Source organism: Barbus barbus (genome assembly GCF_936440315.1).
Source record: "Barbus barbus genome assembly, chromosome: 35".
Classification (NCBI taxonomy): domain Eukaryota; kingdom Metazoa; phylum Chordata; class Actinopteri; order Cypriniformes; family Cyprinidae; genus Barbus; species Barbus barbus.
In genome coordinates, this window is record NC_136763.1 from 4108564 (window position 1) to 4133989 (window position 25426).

General features: G+C 37.7%; 1 protein-coding gene across 1 annotated transcript in view; it reads right to left on the minus strand.

Moving 5' to 3' along the window:
* Positions 1-25426, minus strand: part of LOC306854630 (calmodulin-binding transcription activator 1-like) — a 333407-nt gene that overhangs the window by 115430 nt on the left and 192551 nt on the right. The window contains exon 5 of the mRNA XM_079392795.1: positions 6447-6582. Within this exon, the coding sequence (XP_079248921.1) occupies positions 6447-6582 (136 nt within the window). The remainder of the gene's footprint in view (positions 1-6446; positions 6583-25426) is intronic.

Consider the following 25426-nt stretch of genomic DNA (forward strand, 5'->3'; position numbering starts at 1 on the left):
CCCTACACCAACCCTACACCTAAACTTAGCCCTCACAGGAGACTTTGTGCATTTTTAGATTTTCAAAAAAACACCATTTAGTATGTTTCTTTAAGCCTTTTGAATTACGGGGACATAGGCAGTGTCCTCATAAACCACCTTCATATTGTAATACCTCTGTCATACCCATGTCATTATACAAATTTGTGTCCTCATAAACCACATAAACATGCACACACACACACACACACACACACACACACACACACACACAAGATCACATCCCTACTGGCTTCAGTCACAACTCCATCATCTTAGTTTCCTTTAATAGTGAAACTACCTAACTGCTGCAATTATCCTCTCTGTCGTTGTGACTACAGCTCCCATGGCTACTGCCACCATCGCTAGGCAACCAGGGACTCCAATGGATGCTGGTAAATGGCTTAGTTCTTTATCAGAGCAAACAGAGCGAGTGTGGGGATCTAGAGAGCACTTTAATGTGTTTGGTGTCCAGAGGGCAGGAATGGCTTATGATGGAGAGCCCAGGGGCACATTTGGGGTTGATTTCTGTCCCCTTATAAGAACTCTGGTGAACTGGTTTCCAACACTGCCCTTAAAGTTCCTATTGTATATGGCGAGTTTGCAGTCTGAATTAAATGTGAGAAGATAAAAAGACATAATACAAAGACAACTAATGAAATAAAGACTGAATTAATTAATCTATTTGACTGATTCATTAAAAGAAAAGCTCATACAGGGCTAGTAATTTGTTTGTATAAACCAATTGAAATTACAGACTTTTTCCATGTTTAAGTGCTATAAGCTGCTTTCTGTGCGTGCGCTTCGGATGTGTGCGCTCAGAAAACTGTATATCGGATATGTAAACTAATATGGTTTAAAACGCATGATTTCAGCATGATAGTCATGATAATTCAAACCAGACAGATGTTTTTTTTTAGCAGAGTATCTGAGGTATGAGCTGTAAAGGCACAGACAGCCCTATTCTAGAAAAGGGGGTGGGGAGAAGCAGCTCATTTGCATTTAAAGAGACATGCACAACACAAAAAAAATAAAAGATATGCAGAAACATGCAGTGTTTCTGCTTCCACTCAAACTAGGCATTTTCAAAATTATATAATAAATGATTTAATAAACTTCACAGAAACATTCTGGGGACACATGAGACTTATATTACGTCTTGTAATAAGGGGCATAATAGGTCTCCTTTAAACCAGTGAATCTTTAGATGATAAGAGTCATTTATTTGTTGCTCATCTGCATGTAGTCTTAAAGCAGCTGTAATAAAAAAACATGCTGTTAAATTGAAGGCTCAACTAACACAAGGAGGAAAATATGCTACAAATTGAATAATATTTCCCATTTAGAAACTGCAGAGATGCCCTGCAGAGCTTTTTCATTTGAACTCTATCTCTCTCGCTCAAGCCTTTGGGTATTTGTGTCATTGTGCCAAAATCCCCTCAGTGGATGAGTATGTTTCCGCTTGTTTCATAGAGCCAAAATAAAACACATTTGAATCTGATTTAAGTCCTAATGTACGCTAATGTATCCTACTTCGCTTGATTGGATTGAGAAATAAGAAATGTGCTTATTAGTTGAACACACACACACACACACACACACACAAACGGCCTGAAATATCTGCCAATTCCCATATAAAATTAATTGCAGATTTCCAAAGGGCCAAATCTCTGGGAATATTTCTGGTTTACGATTTTACATCCTAATATGTAATAATGTGACCAGCAAACCGGAAAACAAACCAAAAGACTCGCCACCGTTGCCCTTTTAGCCCAGTGCAGGTGAAATGATCATCAGTCAGAATGCCGTTGTTCATTCACACCTACTGTCCCTCCAGACAGAAACATCTTGTATGATTATTGATTCAACATCAGCTGTCCACCCATTTTCTACCCTGTTTTCAACATGTCAAACAAATTTGGAGGAATGATCCGCATTGAAAAATACCCCAAGGGATGTTCTATAGTGGAGTCTGCCATCGGCACCACACATAATGCTTTTCACAGATGGACAAATACACATTTCATTCCTGTCATATTTCCTTTGCTTGTGTTGTATTAAATGGTAGAATTGTGTTATACAAGCATTACCTCTGCTGGAAATTTCATTCACTTAAAAGATCATTCTGTCATCATTTATTTATTTCCATAAATGTTTGAGCTGACGTGAGGGTATTTTCACGCTGTTCTTTTCAAAACAACAAAAACACAATTAGGCTCCAAAATGGACAAAAAAGAACCATTAAAGCACTCCATATAAATCTGCTTAAGCTGGTTGCCGTTTAAGTTCTCTCAACTTTTGATTTTTTACAGCACTGTAACAAAAAAATTATAAAAATAAATAAATAAAAAGTTGAGCCAACTTAAAAAAGTTTAAGACAACCAGCTTCAGCAGATTATTGAGTACAGCAATTAGTTTGAACAAACATTCAAATAGAGGAATCAAAGAAGTTGCTTCCTTGAAGCTTTTGACTATTTTGAATCTCAGTGCCTCTTGTTGATTGACTCATTAAAAGAACCAGCCCATAAGAGTCATTTGTTTGTACAAACAGGTGAACAATTGACTCCTACGAGCTGGTTCTGTTAATGAATCAGTGAATCATTTAGACAGCTTCATTAAAAAGAACCAGCTCATTTTTAATTTGTATTTTAGAAGCATTATATCTGCCTGGAAATTATATTTTAAAAGTACTGCTCATTTAAAATGATCATTCTGTCATGTTTACTCACCGTCACATCATTCCAAACATTTAGAAAGGTGCTGCTCTATGCAATACAACTAAAGTATATAGTGACCAAGGGCATTAACCTCCAAAAATGAACTGTAAAAGTAGTTGATACAGCTTGTTTCGAATGATTCATTAAAAGAACCAACTAATAAGAGCCATTTTTTTTGTACAAGCGTTCAAAAAGGGACTCATATGAGCTGGAACCATTTTGACTAATTTATTAAAAAGGAAATTACTCTTGTAAGCTGGTTCAATTAATGCTGCTCTTTCCAATACAAAAGTATACAGTGACCAGGGACATTCAAACTCCAAAACAGACAAACTAAGTGCCATAAAAGAACGCCATACTTTTTTTCCTGAATGATTCTTTAAAAGAATCAACTTTTTTTGTTTGTACAAGTATTTCAATTCTGACTCTTGCTTTAATGACTCTTGTCCAATTAATTAAAAGAGTTAGTTCATTTTTAATTGGTATTTAAATCTGCCTGAAATGCCATTTTAAAGGAACTGTTGACTTAAAATGATAATTTTGTCATATTTACTCACACTTAACAATAAATTAACTCTCAAGGAAAAATTCTTGGAGCGCTACTTACTGAAAGGACCTCCGTTTAATGATCCCAGAAGGTGCTCTTTGGTTGGGTACAAAAATATATCTATAGAAAAAACTGGATCCATGGCACTTCAAGGCACTTCTTGGCACTTTTGGAGAATCAACACCTGGCAGACGACTTGAACGACTTTTATTGTCGTTTTGAAAGATCACACCACACCCTCCCTGAACACCTCTCAACACAACCATTCACACCTTCAGCAACCCCTCTCTCCCCCACACCTACGATTCAAATCAGCAAAGAAGATGTGTGCCAGGTCTTCAGGAAGAACAAAAGAAGGAAAGCACCAGGCCCAGACGGTGTGTCACCAGCTTGCCTAAAAACCTGTGCTGATCAGCTGGCCCCCATCTTCACACAGATCTTCAACAGTTCACTGGAGCTGTGTGAAGTCCCCTCATGCTTCAAATGCTCCACCATCATCCCCGTCCCAAAGAAACCCAAAATTACTGGACTTAATGACTACAGACCTGTGGCCCTAACGTCTGTAGCCATTAAATCATTTGAAAGACTGGTTTTGGCTTATCTGAAGGACATCACTGGACCCTCACTGGACCCCCTGCAGTTTGCTTACAGAGCACACAGGTCTGTGGATGATGCAGTCAACATGGGACTGCACTTCATCCTGCAGCATCTGGACAGACCAGGGACTTATGTGAGGATCCTGTTTGTGGACTTCAGCTCCGCTTTTAACACATCATCACGGAAACCCTTCAAAATAAACTAACCCAGCTTTTCGTCCCCACCTCCGTCTGCCAGTGGATCAACAGCTTCCTGACAGACAGACAGCAGCTAGTAAAGCTTGGTAAATTCACATCCAGCACTCAAACCATCAGCACTGGAGCTCTTCAGGGCTGCGTTCTCTCCCCACTGCTCTTCTCCCTCTACACCAAAGACCCCTCTGTCAAGCTCCTGAAGTTTGCAGATGACACCACACTGATCGGCCTCATCCAGGACGGTGACGAGTCTGCTTACAGACAGGAGGTTAAGGAGCTGGCTGTCTGGTGCAGTCTTAACAACCTGGAGCTTAACACGCTCAAAACTGTGGAGATGATAGTGGACTTCAGGAGAAACCCCCCTGCTCTCCCCCCACTCACCATCATGAACAGCACTGTGACTGCAGTGGAGTCATTCAGATTCCTGGGCATCACCATCTCCCAGGACCTGAAGTGGGATATTCGCATCGACTCCATTGTCAGGAAGGCCCAGCAGAGGTTGTACTTCCTTCGCCAGCTGAGGAAGTTCAACCTGCCACAGGAGCTGCTGAAACAGTTCTACTCCGCCATCATTGAATCCATCCTCTGCACATCAATAACTGTCTGGTTCAGCTCAGCTACCAAATCTGACCTCAGAAGACTACGGAGGGTAGTCCGGACTGCTGAGTGAATCATTGGTACAACCCTCCCCACTCTCCAAGAACTGTACTTATCCAGAGTGAGCAAAAGGGCTGGTAAAATCACTATGGACCCCTCACACCCAGCATGCTCCCTCTTTGATCTGTTACCGTCTGGTCGACACTACAGAGCTCTGAGCACCAGAACGACCAGACATAGGAACAGTTTCTTCCCTCAGGCAATCCATCTCATGAACACTCAACAATAAACGTGGAACACACAATTATAATGCACTATCCATTCACCACACTCACTAATTTTATCTTTATTTTCTCATTTCTAATTTGCACATACTTGACCTGTACATACATAGTTGTCTATATTATATATTGTGTTTTTGCTGCTTTGTACATTGCCTTTGGTTAATTGTTGTTATTCTTTTATTATCTGTGTCCTTTCCTTTTGCTGTCTTTCTGTTGCACTGTGGAGCTTCTGTCACTACAACAAATTCCTTGTATGTGTAAACATACTTGGCCAATAAAGCTCATTCTGATTCTGATTCCTCTGGTTCAAAAATATAATTTTTTTTATATTTTATATAAAACAATTATATAATATTTTTATATTTTTGAACCAGAAGAAGTGCCTTGGATCCATTTTTTTCTATAAATAAATTAACTCTCTTCAATACTACAAAGGGCATTTAAATAAAAAAAGTAGCATAAATGTAGTCCATACAACCTGTTTGCTGTATAGAAACTCTTTTAATACCATCTGCACATATTCAAACTTGGCTTGGCATTTTAAAACAAATATCACTGAAAATCATATATCAATTGAGACAATTATAAAAAGACTAGAAAAAAAATATAATAAACGTTTGACATGAACAAGATTCATGATCCTTTTATGCAACTTTTTTTTTGTCATTTTTGACTTTGACAGCCCCAGGTGCTGTTAAAGTTAACAGTATAGAAAAAAAAACAGATTGGACATTATGTTTTGTGTTTCATAGAAGAAAAACTAGTCACAAGAGTTTGGAATGACATAATTGCTAATAAACAGTGATAGAACTGTAATCTTTGCATAATCTTTCCCTGTAAAGGCTACACATGTCAGCAATATATTATGCTAAATATCTTCTCCGTCTCTAACTGGCCTCATAAAGCTCAGTTAGATCAAAGCACTCGGCTCAGGTGAGCATCTCGGGTAGGTAGAGCACCAGAGGAGACCGGCGAGGCCCGCACTCATCCATGCGTTCATTCTATCACGCTGCTAAATCGGCATTGTGCTGACATTTCTCTTCATTAGAGGCAGTGAGCAGGAACGCAGGGACCAGAGACATGCTTCATTACGGTTCTTCATTTAAAGGGGCCACGCCTGAGCTGACACATTAGAGTCATCCGCACAGGGACGCACGGCGCTGCGGCCAGCTGGGGGGGGGGGGGGGGGGTGTTGGAGGGGTGCTGGTTTTCACATCTTAGAAAGGTCATGTGCAATGGACATACACACACAAACACATCCTCGCTTACACAAGTTAACATGATTAAAGCACCATCAAGGGATTTGTGAAAAAAATGGACACTGGTTTTCTCCTCAATGGCATGTTCAGGAACAATCCCTGTACTTCCAATCAGTCTGATGACACTAAAGCCAGACGCACACAAAAACCTCATGGTTTGACAGTCTGTGCTTCCATGAGGTTTTCTGGAGTTTGTGATTGTATCATGTTACTAATAGAGAACAGCCTCTCACCTCGACTCCCTGCACTTTGAGCTTCATGTGATCCTCCCGCGTGGTTTTCCCATCTTTCCTCTTCTTCCAGCAGTAGCCATCCTTTCTGTACTTCACCTTCTTCCTGTTGTAGAGGATCATAGACCCATTCTGTGGCCTGAGACAAAGAGAAAGGGAGAGTTTAAATTATTTGTTTTAGCACACACACAAAAAACACATACTTTAATAATAGCGATTGCATATATTTTTTAAGACGAATCAGGTGAAGTAATGTATATGGCAAAGTAAATATAAATTAAACACTGTTTTTAAAAGACTGACTTATTTCAAAGATTGTTCTTTAACTACACAGTATTTACTAAAATACAGAATATTGAAATAAATATAAAAAATAGAAATGGGAATGAAATTGAAACATTATATACATAAATCCAAAGATAATATAAAATTACATATTATTTTTAACCTTTTATTCTGCATTTATACACACACACACACACATATATATATATATATATATATATATATATATATATATATATATATATATATATATATGTTATGGGATTTAGTGGTTGTAGTAAAAATAAACAAGGATCACGAGAACGAAGTAGCATCAACACACTCTTTCCTTTAATGAACGTTAAGTAACATTAAATAACATTAAACTCAGGCAAAGACAAAGGGAGAACTGAGGACTTATAAAGGAACAAGAACAAAAGAGCAAAGAAGATGATTAATACAAAACAGGTGAATGGAATAAACGATGATTAACTAAACTAGGACAGGAAAAACCAAATAAGGGCAAACAGGAACTAAACGGAAACCAACACGTGACTATATATATATATATATATATATATATATATATATATATATATATATATATATATATACATACATATACATACACATACACACACATACATATATATATATATATATATATATACACACACACACATACATATAAATGAAAAAAGCAGAGGGGGGGATGCTTTTGGAAACTTTTTTTCTCTCCAGGGTAAGGTTATAGCCTAACCTAATGTGTAATCTTAACAACGCACATCATAAATCCGTCTTTTTAGACAAGTAAATGGGTGTCACGTCATTAAATGTTTTTAATAATTAATGTGATCACAATTTAAACATTGTAAGTTAGGCCTATTTATTGTAATGATTTAATTTTACCGGTGATTCAAACAACAAATAAATTATATAGAGAAAGCGAACAAAGAACATCAACAACAGAGCTTTTTGAAACTTTTGAAGCGCTCCAATCGGATGGTGTATCGCAAATCGTTTGATTCAGAATGGGACTTCATAGTGCGTTTCACAAATCATTTTATTCTCACCGGGAATAAAAATAATTCAGCAGAGGCAGGGATGCATAGACCAGAGGTGGGGAAATCCCCGCATCCCCCCCTACAAATCGCACCCTGCATATATATATATATATATATATATATATATATATATATATATATATATATATATATATATATATATATATATATATATATATATATATATATATATATATATATATACACACACACACACACACACACACATATATATACAAACACAAATTAAAATAAAAAATAAAATAAATTACAAATAATAGCCACTTTCTCTTAAGTTAGTGGCACAGAATATTTTACAGCATAGAGGATTCAGAGTAAACCAACTTCCTTCAATTTATAGACTCATGAGTGCAGAAAGAATTTCCCACAAAATAATTCATAATTCAAGTAATAATAAAACACTTTAACACACCAATGACTCGTGCCTCTATCGCTCAGAGCTGATGTGAGGAACGTACAGCTCATTATTATCATAACCGTACCGTAGACGGAGTAAAACCCGTTAGCTTGACAGAGTGCCTTCCAGACCGCAGCAGTAGCAGAATTAATATCACATTGAGGCCCTTTATGTGGCCCATCCGTTCACATTTATACTGGAGGTTTATTGCCAGCTCTGCGTTTGTAGAGAATTCTTCTCTGCCCACTTCTTGGTTTGACACACAAACAATCGGTCTTGGGACTGTACTTAATGGGAATTGGTTCGATGACTGTTTATAGGTTCTGTCATGTGCATTGGCTGGTTGTGCTCATTTTTCACCGGTGACGACTGGTGCCATGGGAATGCTTCCTGGTGCCATTTGCCAAAACAAATGTGGAAGGCAGAAGTGGCCTGCCAGCACATGCCATGCCGTGTAGCCTCAGAAACCACCAGAAAAAAATGTGTGGGAGAGATGCACGTGATCTTTGCTTTGTAGTTAGTTTGGGACTTTTTGACACTTTTTATTCATAAAATCAGAACAGGGACAGGAAATCAGAATAGTAACACTTTAGAACACTGTTCAATCGTTATGAGGAACAAATAACTAATGCACTATTAACATTCTAGTAAATACTATTAACTATCAAGAAACTCTGTTTAACAATTTAGTAAGTAATAGCGCTCAGTTGAAACTGGTAGTTCACTATTAGCTTATCAATAACTAAAATTTTTTTCACGTTTCCTGGCGAACTACTAAGAACTATTGTATACAGGTTCATAATTAATATGAATTATGCATAATGTATCATTTAATTCTAAAGTGAAGATCATGGTAATCCACTAATAATGACTCAAGTATTACCAAATCCTTCTAAAGGAACTACTAATTACTTGGATCAGTATTCTAAAGTGAAAAGCATGATAACTTCCTAATATTGACTGATGTCATTGTAAGCTTTTGAGATATATGTAAGGTTTTGGATAGTAATGACTCGTGTTACTACATGACTAATTACTAATTATTTGGATCAGTATTCTAAAGTGAAGATCACAGTCACCCAATAGTATTGATTTAAGTGCTAGCAAAATGAATTACTAACCAGAACCTTACAAAAACCTCAAGAGTTTACAATGACTTCAGTCATTTCTTGGGAGTTATCACGATCTTAATTTTAGAATACTGATTCAAAAAATTAATAATTCCTTTAGAAGGATGTAGTAACACCTGAATAATTACTATACTGATCCAAATAATTAGGAATTCGTTCTGAAGAATTTGACAATACTTGAGTCATTGTAAGTGGTTTACCATGGCCTTCACTTTAGAATTAATTATACATTGTGTATTATTCATATGAATTATGAACCTGTATATAGTAGTTCTTAGGGAGGTTTGAAAAAAATAGTAGTTATTGATTGACTAATAGTGAATTACCAGATTCAACTAAGCACTATTACTTACTAATTCATTAATCAGAGTTTCTTGTTAGAGGCTAGTAGTTACTAGAGTGCTAATATTGTGTTACTCATGTGTTCTTGTGTAGTTATTCATTAATGATGGAACAGTATTCTAAAGTGTTACCGTCAGAATTTAAACTGCATTTCCTGGTGAAGGACCAAAACTCAACATATATGGATATGTATATATGGACAGAATAATAAAAATAATGGGATTTTTTGTTTTTTAATTATTATAATAAAAAAATAAAATAAAAATTATATATATATATATATATATATATATATATATATATATATTTTTTTTTTATTTTATTTTTTTTTTTTTTTTTTTTCTTGGATCTTGTTGTGAGATATGAAGTGAGAATGTTTCCAACAGAATCCCTTACACAGTGAGTGATTATAATTTCTCTTAGCGGTGGAAACTCAAAGAAATATGTTTCCCCATTAAGACACAGGTGAGCATTTTGTATCGAACACTTCTCAGAATGCTTAATATTTTAACAGGACTATTTATCGTGAGTGTGTTCAAGCCATTTGCTCGGCTCTTTTTCCTCGGGACCTTTGGGTAAGCCATTTTCTTTTTTAATTGAAGGCAGTTTGTTCTAGAAAAAAATGAAGCACTTTAGCAGGGGATGTGAGGTGGGCCTGGAGCACATTTCCAAAAAGCAGCCTGAAGAAGAGCTCTCATCTGTGTCCTCTTTCTCTCTCCTTCTCTGTGTACTTAGGCGATCCAATTAATCTTATCAGAATTATACATATTTATACATGGAGAGCAGGGCAAAGGGAAAGCTAACCGTTCTGTTATCACACTCGGATGACAGGACGCCTCTTCTGTTTCAGCAACTTAATGTACCAGACAGAAATGGAAAATATGGGCAGCGAAGAAATGTTCTTAAAGGGATGTGGTTGGGAATACTGCATGTCTTATTCAAAGGGCGGCATATGTTTGATTAAACACAGAGAGTCGATATAACCGTGTAGGACTTCAGCAGAGCTTTAGATATATGTATAATGAATAATAAATGGGATTGTAATGTTTTAGAATGCATTCATAATACATCAAATCTGTAGTAGTCGCACTTGAGTGCTGACGTGTTTTAGAAGGATATTATAATGCAATCACAGAATAACTTTGCGTGCCACCCTAATTCACAGCAGGTGTATTTTTTTTAAAGGCACCAATTATAATACAATATCAAATGGAGAAATTGCACAGCTGCACATACAGACACAGAGTTCTGGCAACATGTTATATTTTCCTCTAGCAACCTGGGAAATGTTCAGGAAAGTTAGAAAGTATCTTCTTACCACAGGTTTCTAAATTATTAATTTTATTCCGCTCATTTTACACATAAATAAAGCACCTGTGCTGTGGTGGTGAGAGAGCTTTCTGTTAAAGCTCGTTTACACCTGAAAGACACTGTGAAAATAGCAGTGTAATTACAACGGTAAACGCAAAAGGTAAGACACGAGGCTTCACTTATGAATAAGCCAAATTTGGGATGTTCCAACTTTTGCGCAAGTGATCATCTGTGAAAACAGATGATAAATGGATGAAAATGTGCAGGTATCAGTGCCATGGTGCAGCAGTTAGCAAATGACCCAGACAATGCAAACAAATATTGACTACTAAATACTCTATAATACACACTATATACTTTACACTGCCAATTTTGTTATAAATACTAAGTGAAAATAAACTATATTTTACCTATATTTCATGTTTAGAATAAAATAACATCTAATGAACATTACTAAATGCTGTTTAAATATTACTGTAATTGCTGAATAATGTGCAGTATGGTATACAGAATACTTATTAAGAAATAGTATGCAAAATACTCATTATACAAAAATTGCCATTAATTAATTGCCATTTAACTGTCATCTTGGATATAAATATAGCTATTTTTATCCAATTTTGTGTAAAATTGTCTTTTTTTTTTGTATTTGAAATAGAATACAAAGATGTGAACATGAACAAATACTGCTTACCAAATAATGAATACTGTGTAGTGTATACTGTATACTGCCTAATGTTTAGAAATAGTATGTCATTATGCAAACTAAACATTTAAAATAGTAATATGGAACAATACTAACAAGCAATTCCATTTAATTGCTATTCACCTGTGATCTTGAATGCATTTTAAGAATGAGCATTTTGTATTTTTATCCAGGTTTGTGTAAAAATGTCTTAGGTCTTGGAAACCCAATTAAATAAGTCAAAATACTTTATTTTTTAAAATGCTGCACTATAAATTAAGGGCCATGTCAAGTGCATTGCACTGTGGGGAACATTTTTAACAATTATGAAATATGCTGCATGTTGTATATTCCACATTTTGGCCAAAGTAGAAGTTCCAAAAAATACTGGACACAACATCCAGTATTTGTTGATGGTCCCTTAACCTACCTTAAGCCATCAACAAATACTGTTCACCAAATCTTGAATAATGTGTAGTGTATATTGTATACTGCCTTTTTTTTTTAGAAAGGGAATGTGGGAAAAATAAAGAAATGATATAATTAATTTGTCAGAGAGTCACCACAGTCTCCACCAACAACACTCACCAGATCCCAATGCCCTGATTTCTGATCACTGCCACCTGTTAGCACTAATCAGCAGCACTATATCCCTGCATTCCTCCCGTTCACTCATTGTCTGGTCTCAAACATTCTATGTTGACTAACCTGACCAACTTACCTTTTGTCTACCTACCACTTGCTCCTGTGTTCCTATCCCCGTTCTCCATCTCTCCTGTGCTCCACCGTCTCCGCGCTCCGCTGCTCCCTCTGGATCCCCTGGACCCGTGTCTGGGAGACATCTCCGGGTCTACTGTCATGACAACCAGCACAGCTGGAACGGCTTCCTCTCGTGGGCCGAGTATGCACAAAATTCCCTCAAGCAAACCACCACCGGCCTCACCCCTTTCCAGTGCATACTCAGCTTCCAACCCCCTCTGTTTCCCTGGACAGAAGAGCCCTCCGATGTTCCAGCTGTCAACTACTGGTTCCGAGCGAGTGAGAGAGTTTGGGTCCCAGCTCATGTCCAACTCCAGCAGGAAGTGCGGAGACACAAGAACTATGCAGATGCCCGTCAGTCTGCCACCCCCGTCTATCGTCCTGGAGATAACGTCTGGCTCTCCACCCGGGATCTGCGTCTCCGCCTGCCCTGCCGGAAGCCGAGTCCCTGCTATATCAGTCCCTTTACCATCGAGAGGCAGATCAATGAGGTCACCTTCCGTCTCCAACGCCCTGCACGGTATCGTATCCATCCAGCATTCCATGTCTCACTCCTCAAGCCTGTCTCTCCCTCTGTGACAGAACCCGACGAGCCTGCAGTTCCTCCTCCTCCCGAGATCATCGAGGAGCCCCTAGTCTACAGGGTGCAGGACATCTTGGACTCTCGGCGACGGGATGGTCGTCTGGAATATCTTATTGACTGGGAGGGATACGGGCTGGAGGAAAGACCCTGGGTGGCCCGGGACGATGTGCTGGATCATTCTCTCCTGGCTGAATTTCACCAGAACCACCCTGATCGTCCCACAGCCAGAGGCCGTGGCCGACCCCGTCGTCGTAATAGGGCGTCAAGAACCACCCCTGGAGGAGGGGGGTACTGTAAGAACATCACGGTCACCGCAGTCTCCACCAACGACACTCCCCAGATCCCAATCCCCCGATTTCTGATCACCGCCACCTGTTAGCACTAATCAGCAGCACTATATCCCTGCACTCTTCCCGTTCACTCATTGTCTGGTTTCAAACATTCTATGTTGACTAACCTGACCCACTTACCTTTTGTCTACCTACCAGTTGCTCCTGTGTTCCTATCCCCGTTCTCCATTGCTCCTGTTCACCACCGTCTCCACGCTCCGCTGTTCCCTCTGGATCCCCTGGATAAAGAAACAAAGACATTAACACTCAGATAAGCCCCAAGAGACTTTCCCATTCCCTGCCTGCTTACCTGGACTTACTGCTCATCTCATTCCCCTCTGCTGCTTTTCAATAAACCTGTTGTTTGTATTGCACTTACCTCTGTGTCCCGTGTCTATCTGCTGACATAATTACACTACTGAAACATTTAAAAACAGGAAATAAAATAAAAATTTAAACGTACTGAAAACGTACCGTAGTGCTACCATAAATAATACTATTTTTGTTTTATTTATGGATCTTATAATTAATTTGGTGCATGCTTTGAATGGTATAGCAAATATAAGTCAAATATAATTTAAAAGATCCATAACTACAGTAAAGAAGTGCAACTATTGCATTGCACATGCACATACACAAAAGAGACTTCAGTCGCGTCTTATCTGAACATCACAACGTTTGACTCGACCACCAGAGCATCTGATACCTGTTAACAGACAGAGGCTTCTGGTGTGTGTACAATCATGCTGGCATTTAGCCACCTAAAGGACTGGTATTCCATATGGCACAGGAGCTGAGCTGTTTATCCTTGCAGGAGTCCTGCCTCTCTCCGCCTGTTTTCATATCTCCTCACCTTGCCTGTTGATTTAATAAGCGATAACATAGGTGGCAGGCGGTAACAAATCACCCCCCATGTATTCACCCACCTGTCCACCCCTCAATGTCAGCAATCACACTCATCAATCAATCACCTCATTACCATGGTGACAGGACTGCGGCACACATCGAACGCAAAAACACATGCGGATGAGCACATGCGCCATCAGTGCGCTGCTGTTGGATGCGATCTAATGTAATTGTGGGTTTGATTGAACAGAATTTGATTTCTGCTGTCTGAGTGGGTGCTGAGGGTGTTTCTGCAGACAAGATTCCATCAGTGTTCAAGCGTCTTATCGAGATGCATTGCTAGTCGCAGCCTCTGATGGCAGTGAAGCAAGGCTGTGACAGATTCTGAGCTGAAGCGAGAATGTGTTTATTTTGGGTATGTCACTTGTGTTTCCATGGAAAATGGGGGGTGACAGCAAATGGGTTAAAAACCAACTTCATGTCTGAACTTGAATTCAGTTTGAATTGTGGAAGCAAAGAGGATGCAGAGTTGCAATTCTGATTTGAATGTAAGGAATTAGAATTAAAATTAAATTCTAAATTGTATTTAGTTTATATATTTAATCAGAAATAAACTCTCTTTTGAGGGTCAGTGTAAAAGAACACTTAATTTCCCAGAATCCATTAGTTATGCTGAATTACAGTTCAACCTGTTTTGTGTGGCCACTTCAATTCAAAAGGGAACCAATTCTTAAATTCTCTGTAATGAGTGAAAGTCAACATGAAACGACATCCACAACCCACTTTACTTCTGTAATGTGGTATGATCTATGCCTATTTGCTATCGCTGTAAGCTTTACTAAATACATGTTAACTAACTATAAAATACTATGTTAAATATTGGAAAAGACTGCATTGCCTCCAGTGTTAGGGTGTAACTAGTTACATGAACCAGAATCACGAAATGTAACTGTAATCTGTTACAGTTACAGAGAAAAAAATTGTGTGATTAAATTACAGTTAACGATTGCAAAAGGGGGTTACATCTGATTATTTTCACACACTTACAGATATGATTAATTTCTTTCCCAAATTGCATTGACTCCTTTAAAAAAAAAATAAAACACCAATGTTTCAGGAGTTTAGGTCACAGAAAAGGATATGCATATATTTGTATATGCTTTATTTTTTAAGATTAACTGTGTTTTTTTGTGTGTGCATCGATAGATGCCAGTGTTTCCTGTCATAGATATGCAAAGGTTTGATTTCAAAAACAGTATCATAGCTATTAAATGGTTTCTTATTATGATTTTAAGTGCTGATTTTGTGGTGGTTGTACTTTAAATTAAATTGTTATAATCTTAATTCAAGTGAAGAAGTATTTTGAAAGTCTGACAGTATTCAGTATTGTGTACTGATGTAACCCTGCCCGCTTTAAATGTTTCAAAATGGTAGAATGTACTTTTCTAAAATGTAGAAAAGTAATCAAAAAGTAGTCAAATGTAATCGGTTACATTAATAGAGTAATAGACATTGTTACACGACTTATTACCTGTTAAATAGGGTTATTTGTATTTTGTAACCTATTACATTTGAAAAATAACCATCCCAACAGTGACTTCCTCAAACAGCAGCCTTAAACAATGACTAAATAGCTATTTTAGGTAAATTTGTACTTCAGTAATCAAAGTTGCAATAATTTTGAAAAACAAAAAAACACTGGTAATTGCAATTATGGGCTGTGCTCAATAAGACCAGGAATTAATATCATTCAATTCCAGCTGACATTCAGGGTCAATTTCAAAATTCATGTTGACTGTAAACATTTGGAATTGGAAGCAATTCGTGGCACTACATCTGTAGTCTCCACTATATCCTATCGCACAGTATCCGACATGAGTTTGATACTTTTGCCACGCTCAGCATTATAGAACACTGATCCCATCCACATCTGGCGCTTTGGTCGGTTCGGCTCCTTCTCTTTCGGTTGGCTAAAACAGATGGGGTCGGGACAGTGATGGGTGGAGGGCTTCGTCTACGTCTGATTGCCTCCAAACAAGAAAACCGATGTCCCTACACGGCTTATCAGAACGGCGGACCCCGCGGATGGCTTGAAAGGATATAAATAAAGGCCTGTCTGTCTTCAGCAGCCCACAAGTGGATTAGAAATTGGGTGTTTGTATTTGTAAGTCTGGCGGGGCCAGTGGGATAAGGAGGGGGTCGAGTCTGTTGCCTTATCTCCAAAAAGCAGAGAGCACCAGGCTGCCCGGGATCAATAAGGCGACCACAGGCAACAAGCGCTAACCTTAAAATGCACAACGCCCCCAGACCGAGCAACCCCAGCGAGCATTTAGTCAGGGTGAGTTTTCCAAAGGGCATGGAAAGGCCACAGCATTCATGGCTGAATAATTGCATGCAGGAGTTGCGGCATACGATGGGCTTCCCGATCATCTCGTTTTCAGGCTTTCCCTCTGGGGGTTGGAGGTTATCAATGGTGGTGGCATTTGGAGCTGTGGTGTGAACAGTAATGGAAAGACGGCACTGAGTTTCGGCCCTCAGGGAAAATCGCGTTGAGGCTTCTGCATTGTGTAAACTGGATGAGTGTGAAAAGGGTAAAGCCACGGAAGCTATTAAATCTAATTAAATCATTACTAGAAACATTATGCTGCCTATGTTGGAGATGTTTTTAAACTGTTTTCTTTGCCCTCGGGTTCCAATATACTTCAAGACCAAAAAAACAACAACAAAAAAACAATGTCCAACACTGATGTAAACAAGATTTGCATTTCCACAAAGGGGGAAGGGTGGAGCAAAACATGCCAATAAAACTTTTAGGATTCGGTTCTACGTAAATTAAGGCCACATTAGAGCCGCTTTGCTGTTGACACAAAGGTTGTTCAAAATTTAGAACTTAAATTAAGTTGACTGCAAAACAAAGGAAGTTGAATTGGAATTGGAATGACAGGAAGAGATGGATGGATGGATGGAGGGAGGGAGGGATGGACCAATGGATGGACAGATGGATAGATATAACAAACGATACATATGTAGAACAATGAATGGATGGATGGGTGGATAGAACAAACAATACATAGAATGATAGATGGATGGGATGATAGATAGAACAATCAATAGATAGAATCATTGATAGACAGATAAAACAAACAAATGAATAATGGATGGATGGATGGATGGATAAAACAAACAAAACTTAGAATAATGGATGGATGAAATGATAGACAGAACAATCAAAAGACAGAACAATGGATGGATGGATGGGAAGATAGAACAAATGATATATAGAACTATGGATGGATGAATGAGTGGATAGAACAAATTATATATAGAACTATGGATGGATGGATGAATGGGTGGATAGAACAAAGGATACATAGAATGATGGATGGATGGAATGATAGATAAAACAATGAATAGATAGAATGATGGATGATAGACAGATAAAACAAATGAATGAACAATGGATGGATGGAACAAACAATGGATGGACAGATGGATAGATAGAACAAACAATACATAGAATGATAGATGGATGGGATGATAGATAGAACAATCAATAGATAGAATCATTGATAGACAGATAAAACAAACAAATGAATAATGGATGGATGGATGGATGGATAAAAAACAAAACTTAGAATAATGGATGGATGAAATGATAGACAGAACAATCAAAAGACAGAACAATGGATGGATGGATGGGAAGATAGAACAAATGATATATAGAACTATGGATGGATGGATGAATGGGTGGATAGAACAAATGATATATAGAACTATGGATGGATGGATGAATGGGTGGATAGAACAAATGATATATAGAACTATGGATGGATGGATGAATGAGTGGATAGAACAAATTATATATAGAACTATGGATGGATGGATGAATGAGTGGATAGAACAAATGATATATAGAACTATGGATGGATGGATGAATGGGTGGATAGAACAAAGGATACATAGAATGATGGATGGATGGAATGATAGATAAAACAATGAATAGATAGAATGATGGATGATAGACAGATAAAACAAATGAATGAACAATGGATGGATGGAACAAACAATGGATGGACAGATGGATAGAACAAACAATACCTAGAACGATGGATGGATGGAATAATAGATAGAACAATCAAAAGATAGAACAAAGGATAGATGGATGGATGAATGGATTAGATAGATAGATAGATAGATAGATAGATAGATAGATAGATAGATAGATAGATAGATAGATAGATAGATAGATAGATAGATAGATAGATAGAACAAACCTGCATAAAATATTCTGCACGTTCAATGGAACCGAGATGTTTGAGGAACACCAGTTTATATCTATTATGATAAATAAAATGTTTCTCCAAAATATCTCACAGAGTTGACACTGCCATTGTTGTACGAGACACCTAGAACATTTCCACAATCTCGCCACACATTCCTGCACAGAACCGCGAGATACGAGAGAGAGCGAGGAAGACGCATGATGTGTGTCCTGTGTGTTATCTGCTGTGGAAGGGACAGTAAGTGGTGGGCTGCTACACAGGGTTAATTAAGTTATTGGAGGTGCATGACTCCTCATGAATACATCAGCATGAGGCTGTGGACTATCTGTGTTTGTCAGGGGCAGGGGCTGCTACCTGTCCATGATTCCACACACATAGGACGCTTCACCTTCCTTCCTTCCCTCCTCAATCTCTCAGCCAACTCCACACCCACAGGGAGTCAAATTAATTTTCGCCAGACCGCAGGGTATTACAAAAAGGTAGCGTGGGAAGCACAACATCTTTGAGGAGCAACAGATCTCCACTCTGCTGTTATAGCGGTAGCTTCCTGACTGTGTCCTGACGGAGTTGTGTCCTTGTGCTGTGCTGTGTGACTGGAACGAAGAGGGACGTGCCTTTGAAAAATCAATCAAAATCAACACATGCTTCAAAGCAGCTCAATCAAGTACTTCCCAGCTGAACCGCTGAGTTAGAGGTGGGAGATACAATATACAGCTTGAAACAATAAGTCTTTTTTCGATTATTGTTTCTATCGCAGTAGTGCCAAATGCATCCAAATTATAGGAAATAGACATTACAATCACTTTGACAATCACTTTATTTTTGATGAAATCCGAGAGCTTTCTGACCCTCCATAGACAACAACACAACCACCACATTCAAGGTCCAGAACGGTAGTAAAGACATCGTTAAAATAGTTCATTTGACATCAGGGATTCAGCCGTAATATTTGTCCGCAAAGAAAAAAAACTTAACAAAATGTAACAATTTCTTCTTTGCGTCAGTCTTTGACATACGTTTACAAGAGTAACATGATGGAAAAGATTGTTAAAGTCTTTATTTTTGTTTTCTTTGTGCACAAAAAGTATTCTTGTAGCTTCATAAAATTACGGTTGAACCACTGATGTCAAATGGACTATTTTAATGATGTTTTTACTACCTTTCTGGGCCTTGAACATGGTAGTTGCATTGCTGTCTATGCAAGTCAGAAAGCTCTCGGATTTCATCAGAAATATATTACTTTCTGTTCCGAAGATGAACAAAGTAATTTGGGTGAACTATCCTTTTACAACCATTTTTTGTTGGTAAAATTATAAGACTTTTGCACAGTAGTATCTATATTATGATGATGTTTAAGCATGCAGGAGAGCTACAGGGGGCCATAAATCAATTGTATTAGCCTTCTCTAAAAACACACGACATGTTCTTAGAAAATATTTAATAAAATTCAGAGTTTTAGAGATTATGTCCTGAAATTTAAAAAGAAGCATTAGTAGACTTGTGGCTTTAGCTTCATTGTGTTTCTAAAAGTAAATACCACAGCAACATAATATTTTATACAGCAACCTTTTTATTTTGGGTAGGTCATTTATGTCACCATGCCGAAAATGGGGGGGTGACAGCAAAGGGGTTAATACACTACAAATATATGTGGGATTATTAGCAGAAATCATACCATTTGTCATACTCGTGGGGACAGTATGCTTGGAAATAATATTTCATGTCTTCGATTGCATTCGTTATTTGTAGTGCACCACCCCCCTTGTGCTTTTGGTACTTTTAATATAAAACAAAGGCTCAGCTTTCAAAATCAGTTTTATAACAGTGTGTCTTACAATAATGTGTTTTTCCAGATCTTAAATGTGGCTTGACAGATCGCTGTATTCATGTGAATCAATTCATTAAACTTTTCTGTTTTCTTTGTGAAAATTCCACCACCTACTCCACAAAAAACGTCTGTGGCATCTATCCTTTCATTCCTCACATGTATTTAGTTAAAAACAACAATAAGACATTCTAAAGATTGAAGTGGTCTCCAACTCATTAACATAAGTTTAGTTGTCTTTTCTGAGGTAGGCTAAAATGTTAATTGACTATTCATAAGCTGTTTTATTCACGATATAATACAGTAATTGATTGGAAATAATATTTAACACCTTCAAATGTATTCATTATTTGTAGTGCGCCAGCCACCCAGTAATGGCAATAATTTGCATGCACAACAGGCTAATATACTCTTAAAATAGCCTATTATAACTTTAAAGGAGCACTGCGTAAGTTCTGAAATTTCTAACAGTTACTGACACCAGTGGCCGTTGGAGGAACTGCAGCCAGTCTCATGCTCGTTTTCGGTGCGCACTAGATAAGACTTTTTTTAAAATTTATTTTAAGCTTACGAGGAGTTTCCGTGGGTCTCTGGGTTGTGCTGGAGGCTGGTCGCTTCTTTCCGTCCACAGAGTCCATTTCAAACACTACCGCTAGCGATTGCCGCCGTAGACGAGAATTCGCATGACGTCACATTTTGTGAATTTTCGCGCCAATTCGGACCCGACTCCTCCAGACACAACTGAACCTACAGGCTGATAGAGGCAACCGTGGTGGACAGTCAAGGTGTCATTCTTCCTATTACATTATGGTTGGCTCATAAATGGACAAAAGAAAACTCTATCTTAAAGATTTTTTTAAGTAAAAACCTACACATAGCCCCTTTAATCTCGTCTTTGCTACAAATTAATTCTCATAATTTTGACTTTATTCTCAAAGTTTTTTGACTTTATTCTCGTAGTATTTCGACTTTATTCTTGAAATATTACAACTTTTAATCTCATATCTTAATTATTATTTTTTTTTAGTTTTTAACATGGCACTAAAACACTGTCGTAATATATATATATATATCCTGGACCACAAAAGGGTAAATTTTTTGAACAACTATTTGAAAATCATCCTTTGATTGGATGTTCAAAGAGCTCACTAGTCAAAGCTAGCAAACAGCATCTGTAAATCATTTTTGTTTTCACTGTATTATTAATGTTTCTCAGGTTTCTTACCGTATATGCTGTGTACAGTGCGTTATTGTATATTTTCAGTGCATTCTGAAATATATTCGCCTTCTGTAAATCTAAATAACCGAGAAAGACAACCACACATCTCCTCAGCACCGGCGCTGTGAAAGAGTCATCGTGAAGATGAAAATCCACTAGACTAGAGTATGGTAGGTTAAATTTCATTTTTGATTTTATTTTATTGCTTTATGCGTTGTATTCTAATGTTATTTGCAAGATATAAAGCCAGGTTTAAGTTTCCATAAGAATATCTCAGTTTCCAGAGTCGAGCTGTATTAACGGGTCTTTTCCAGAGTGGCGGGAGACTCGGCGTGAAGATGAGAGTCCTAAGTGTACATTAAAACACATGTATACACTTTTATTCATCATCTTGTATGAATTTTTTTAATGTTACTTGCTCGCTTTCCCGGTAAAGCTGTGCTAACTAGTATTTTCCTCCCGCAGTGCGTGGGGAGACTCGTGAAGACGAAAAGCAGTAAGAGTTTGTTAAATTGTTAGGTCAACTTTAAAACACATGTAATCGCCTTATTTCTTTTATACCAATGTTATCTGTAAGGTATAAATACATTACTAAGTTAAAGAGTTAATAAATGTCTGTAAGAACATCGGGTTGGACTATTTGTTTCATTTTGTCAGGTTAATGCCTCAGCTAGAGATGATGCGTTGCGCAGCTGCGGAAACTATAGCTGAATTGTGTTAATTGGGTTTCTTGCTTTAGTAATAGCATTCATTCTCGCAACATAAGATACCTGTCTGTGATGCAATGCCCTGTTACACTGCATTTCTGTGTAGTATTTATGGTTTCTATAGCCGTGGCATCATTATGATGGGATTAAGAGGTGGATTAATTCATGTAGGATGCCATTGAAGGCCTAGGTGTAAAATGCATGGCCCGCCACTGCTACAAATATACCTGTGCTACTTAAGACTGGTTTTGTGATCCAGGTTCACACACACACACTTACGCTTCACATATATAATTACTTGCTTACTATATATCAGCAACATTTATACTGCATTGTCTTTGCCAGTTAGCGCAATACCATATCTAGCTTTTTTATCTGGCTCTGACCTGTTTTAAACCCGGGCCAAATATAGTACAGTACACTACCTGCTGGTTAGCGCCTATGTCTCTCTTCGCCTTGTCTCTGTCCATTCTCATTCCCGTCTCATCTCAGTCTCACACCTCTGTAATTTCATATCCATCATTAAAAGGCTGTGGGAGAGCAAGGCACCGCTGGTGGGCCCGGCTATAAAAAGCATTCCACTGAAGAGTACCTTGCCTTCCATTTCCATCTCTGTTGTAAATTGCCAATTTCTGGAGGCTTGACAACATTGTTCTCCCGACAAAGAGTGAGGTGAAGACAGCAGCTTATTAACCTAGACTCAGATGCGCCCACTGTTCAGGTTAATAACCGCAAAGCGAAGCGTCCGTGGCCTGTGGGGAGGGGATGGGAGCGTGCCGAGAGACCACTGCTGACGAACATGAGAGAGACAGGCGGTAGAGCAAGAGAGCTGATTGCAGTGAGATTAGATTCATCTTTTGAAATGATATGAGAGGTGTTGGAATTTTTTATTTTTTTTTGGTTTCATCCCTCTCAGCTCGCTCTCTCGCTTTGTGGCTGCGTCCAAATATATCTGTGTTGTGAAATGTAGATTGTACAGCAGCCTCAAAATGCATTCAGACACTTAAAGTCAACACAAAACACCATTCATAGGCCATTTTACTTCTGTAATGTGACACGTTTTAGTGAAAGATATTCAGCGAGGGGAATACAATAGGGTGGGATTTCATTTTATTCATTATTGAATTGTGAAAAATGGGCATTATATATAAGAATGGAGACTTATAATACCTGGCGAAATTTAAAGCAATAACATTTTTAAGAGTCCGAATACTTTTGGGGCCACTGTATGTTCTTTCCACTCTTCTTCATAAAACTCTATTAATATTCTTTCTGTCCATCCTCTTGACACTCATGGTTCTCCAGTAAGAGAGGCCGAAATAAAAAGAAAATCAGAGTGAGAGAAAGAGAAAGAGAGAGAGGAGGGTGTGCGCTGTGGATTTAGTCATTCTAGTATCTCATATTATTCCCTTCAATAAATGGGAATGGATCAGCTCTCACTGTTCTGTCACTGCAGCCCATTGACCCATACTGAACAGTCGACAACACACACACACACACTCAAACACCTCATTTGATGCACATCGGCATCTATGAATTGATTCTGACCTGACTCGAACAGTCAATGAGAAATACTTGAAAAAAATTACACAGACCAAAAAAAAAAAAGGGACAGAAATTACAAAAACTGAGGTTAGAAAAAGACTAAATTATCCAAGTGATCAGTAAGTGATGGCAAAAAATCTTTTTCATACATATATATTTTTTTAAATAATAAATTATTTAAGAATTTACCCAAATCAATTTAAGTCAGTGTACTAAAATTAAAGTTAAAACGACTTAATCTGTCTAATAGATATGAATCTGATACACAAGCTTGAGATTCAATTCGATTTCAGATTAGATTCAATTCAGTTATTTTGGATATATATCAGGGACAGTACATGTCAAAAAATCTCTCAACTAATGCTGTAAAATACACATGAAAGTCAGCTTGTACTACATTATTAATACTGAAGGTTAAAATTAATTAATTTGAATACAAACGCTTAAATTCTACAAATTGCACATATTTTATAATAATAAAGTTACAATTAAATGGTGGCTGAAAAACTTGATGGATGGGTTATATATTTAGCAAAATGCTCCTTCCTAAAATAAATTTTTAAACGGGTCATGCTTTTTTTTATGTTTCGTGACATTGTTTACAAGCTGTTATATTGATGTCTTTCCACCGCTGAGACACTACAGTGCTCCACATTAAACAATGCCAAAATGGTATTTATTGTTTGAATTCTATAATAAAATGGTAAGAATTTGAGATCTGAGGCTTTGTTTCATATCAAAAGTAACAAAAGCACAAAGTTTATTGTGATTTATTGGATGGGAGGCACTGTACATTGCTATCTATCTATCTATCTATCTATCTATCTATCTATCTATCTATCTATCTATCTATCTATCTATCTATCTATCTATCTATCTATCTATCTATCTATCTATCTATCTATCATTTTTTAAGATTTTACATTTTTATTATTATTTATTTATTTAATTCCTTTTACAATTACAATATGTCAGTGACTTGGCAGACACATGGATGGGTTGTATGACACGCCATTGTCCTCAAAAACATACACAAAATTACACACTAAGAAAAAAAAAGACCCAGATTACACTGAATACAGCTTATGCAGTGAAGATAGATAAACAGTGGACTGTAGAAAAAAAAGTGTAAATATAACTACAAAATATCCGTTAAACCAATTATTCTCTAAAAATTATAGTAGGAGTTGATTGTGAGTGTGTTTGCATACTCAGAACTGACTGGGCAAAATCAGTGTGCGTCTGTGAAACGGGACCATCAGATGAACAGCTGACGAGGATAAACAGGAGCTTTAGGGGGACATGTGTCTCTAAGACAGAGCACATCCAAACAAATCTCTTCTATTCCCAAAACAAATCTCTCCGATACAACAATGATACATATTTCTCATATGCTACACCCATCTGTCAAGCAAAACTCTGGACATCACTGCTTCTTCTCCTCAGGCAAACTGATAGACATTCGCAATTTAGTACTGGAAATCTGGCATCCGAATTTTGGCACAGCTGTCAATGCACAAACCTTTTCCTTAAGGGTTTATCTAGATTTAACGGTGTTTGACGAGCATTTCATGAATAGTTTAGAGAGCGCTGTTGTGGAGCAGTAGAAAAGGCTGACGCAGCGAGACAATGAGAGCTACACCAATGAATGAGCTAAATACACATCTACCATT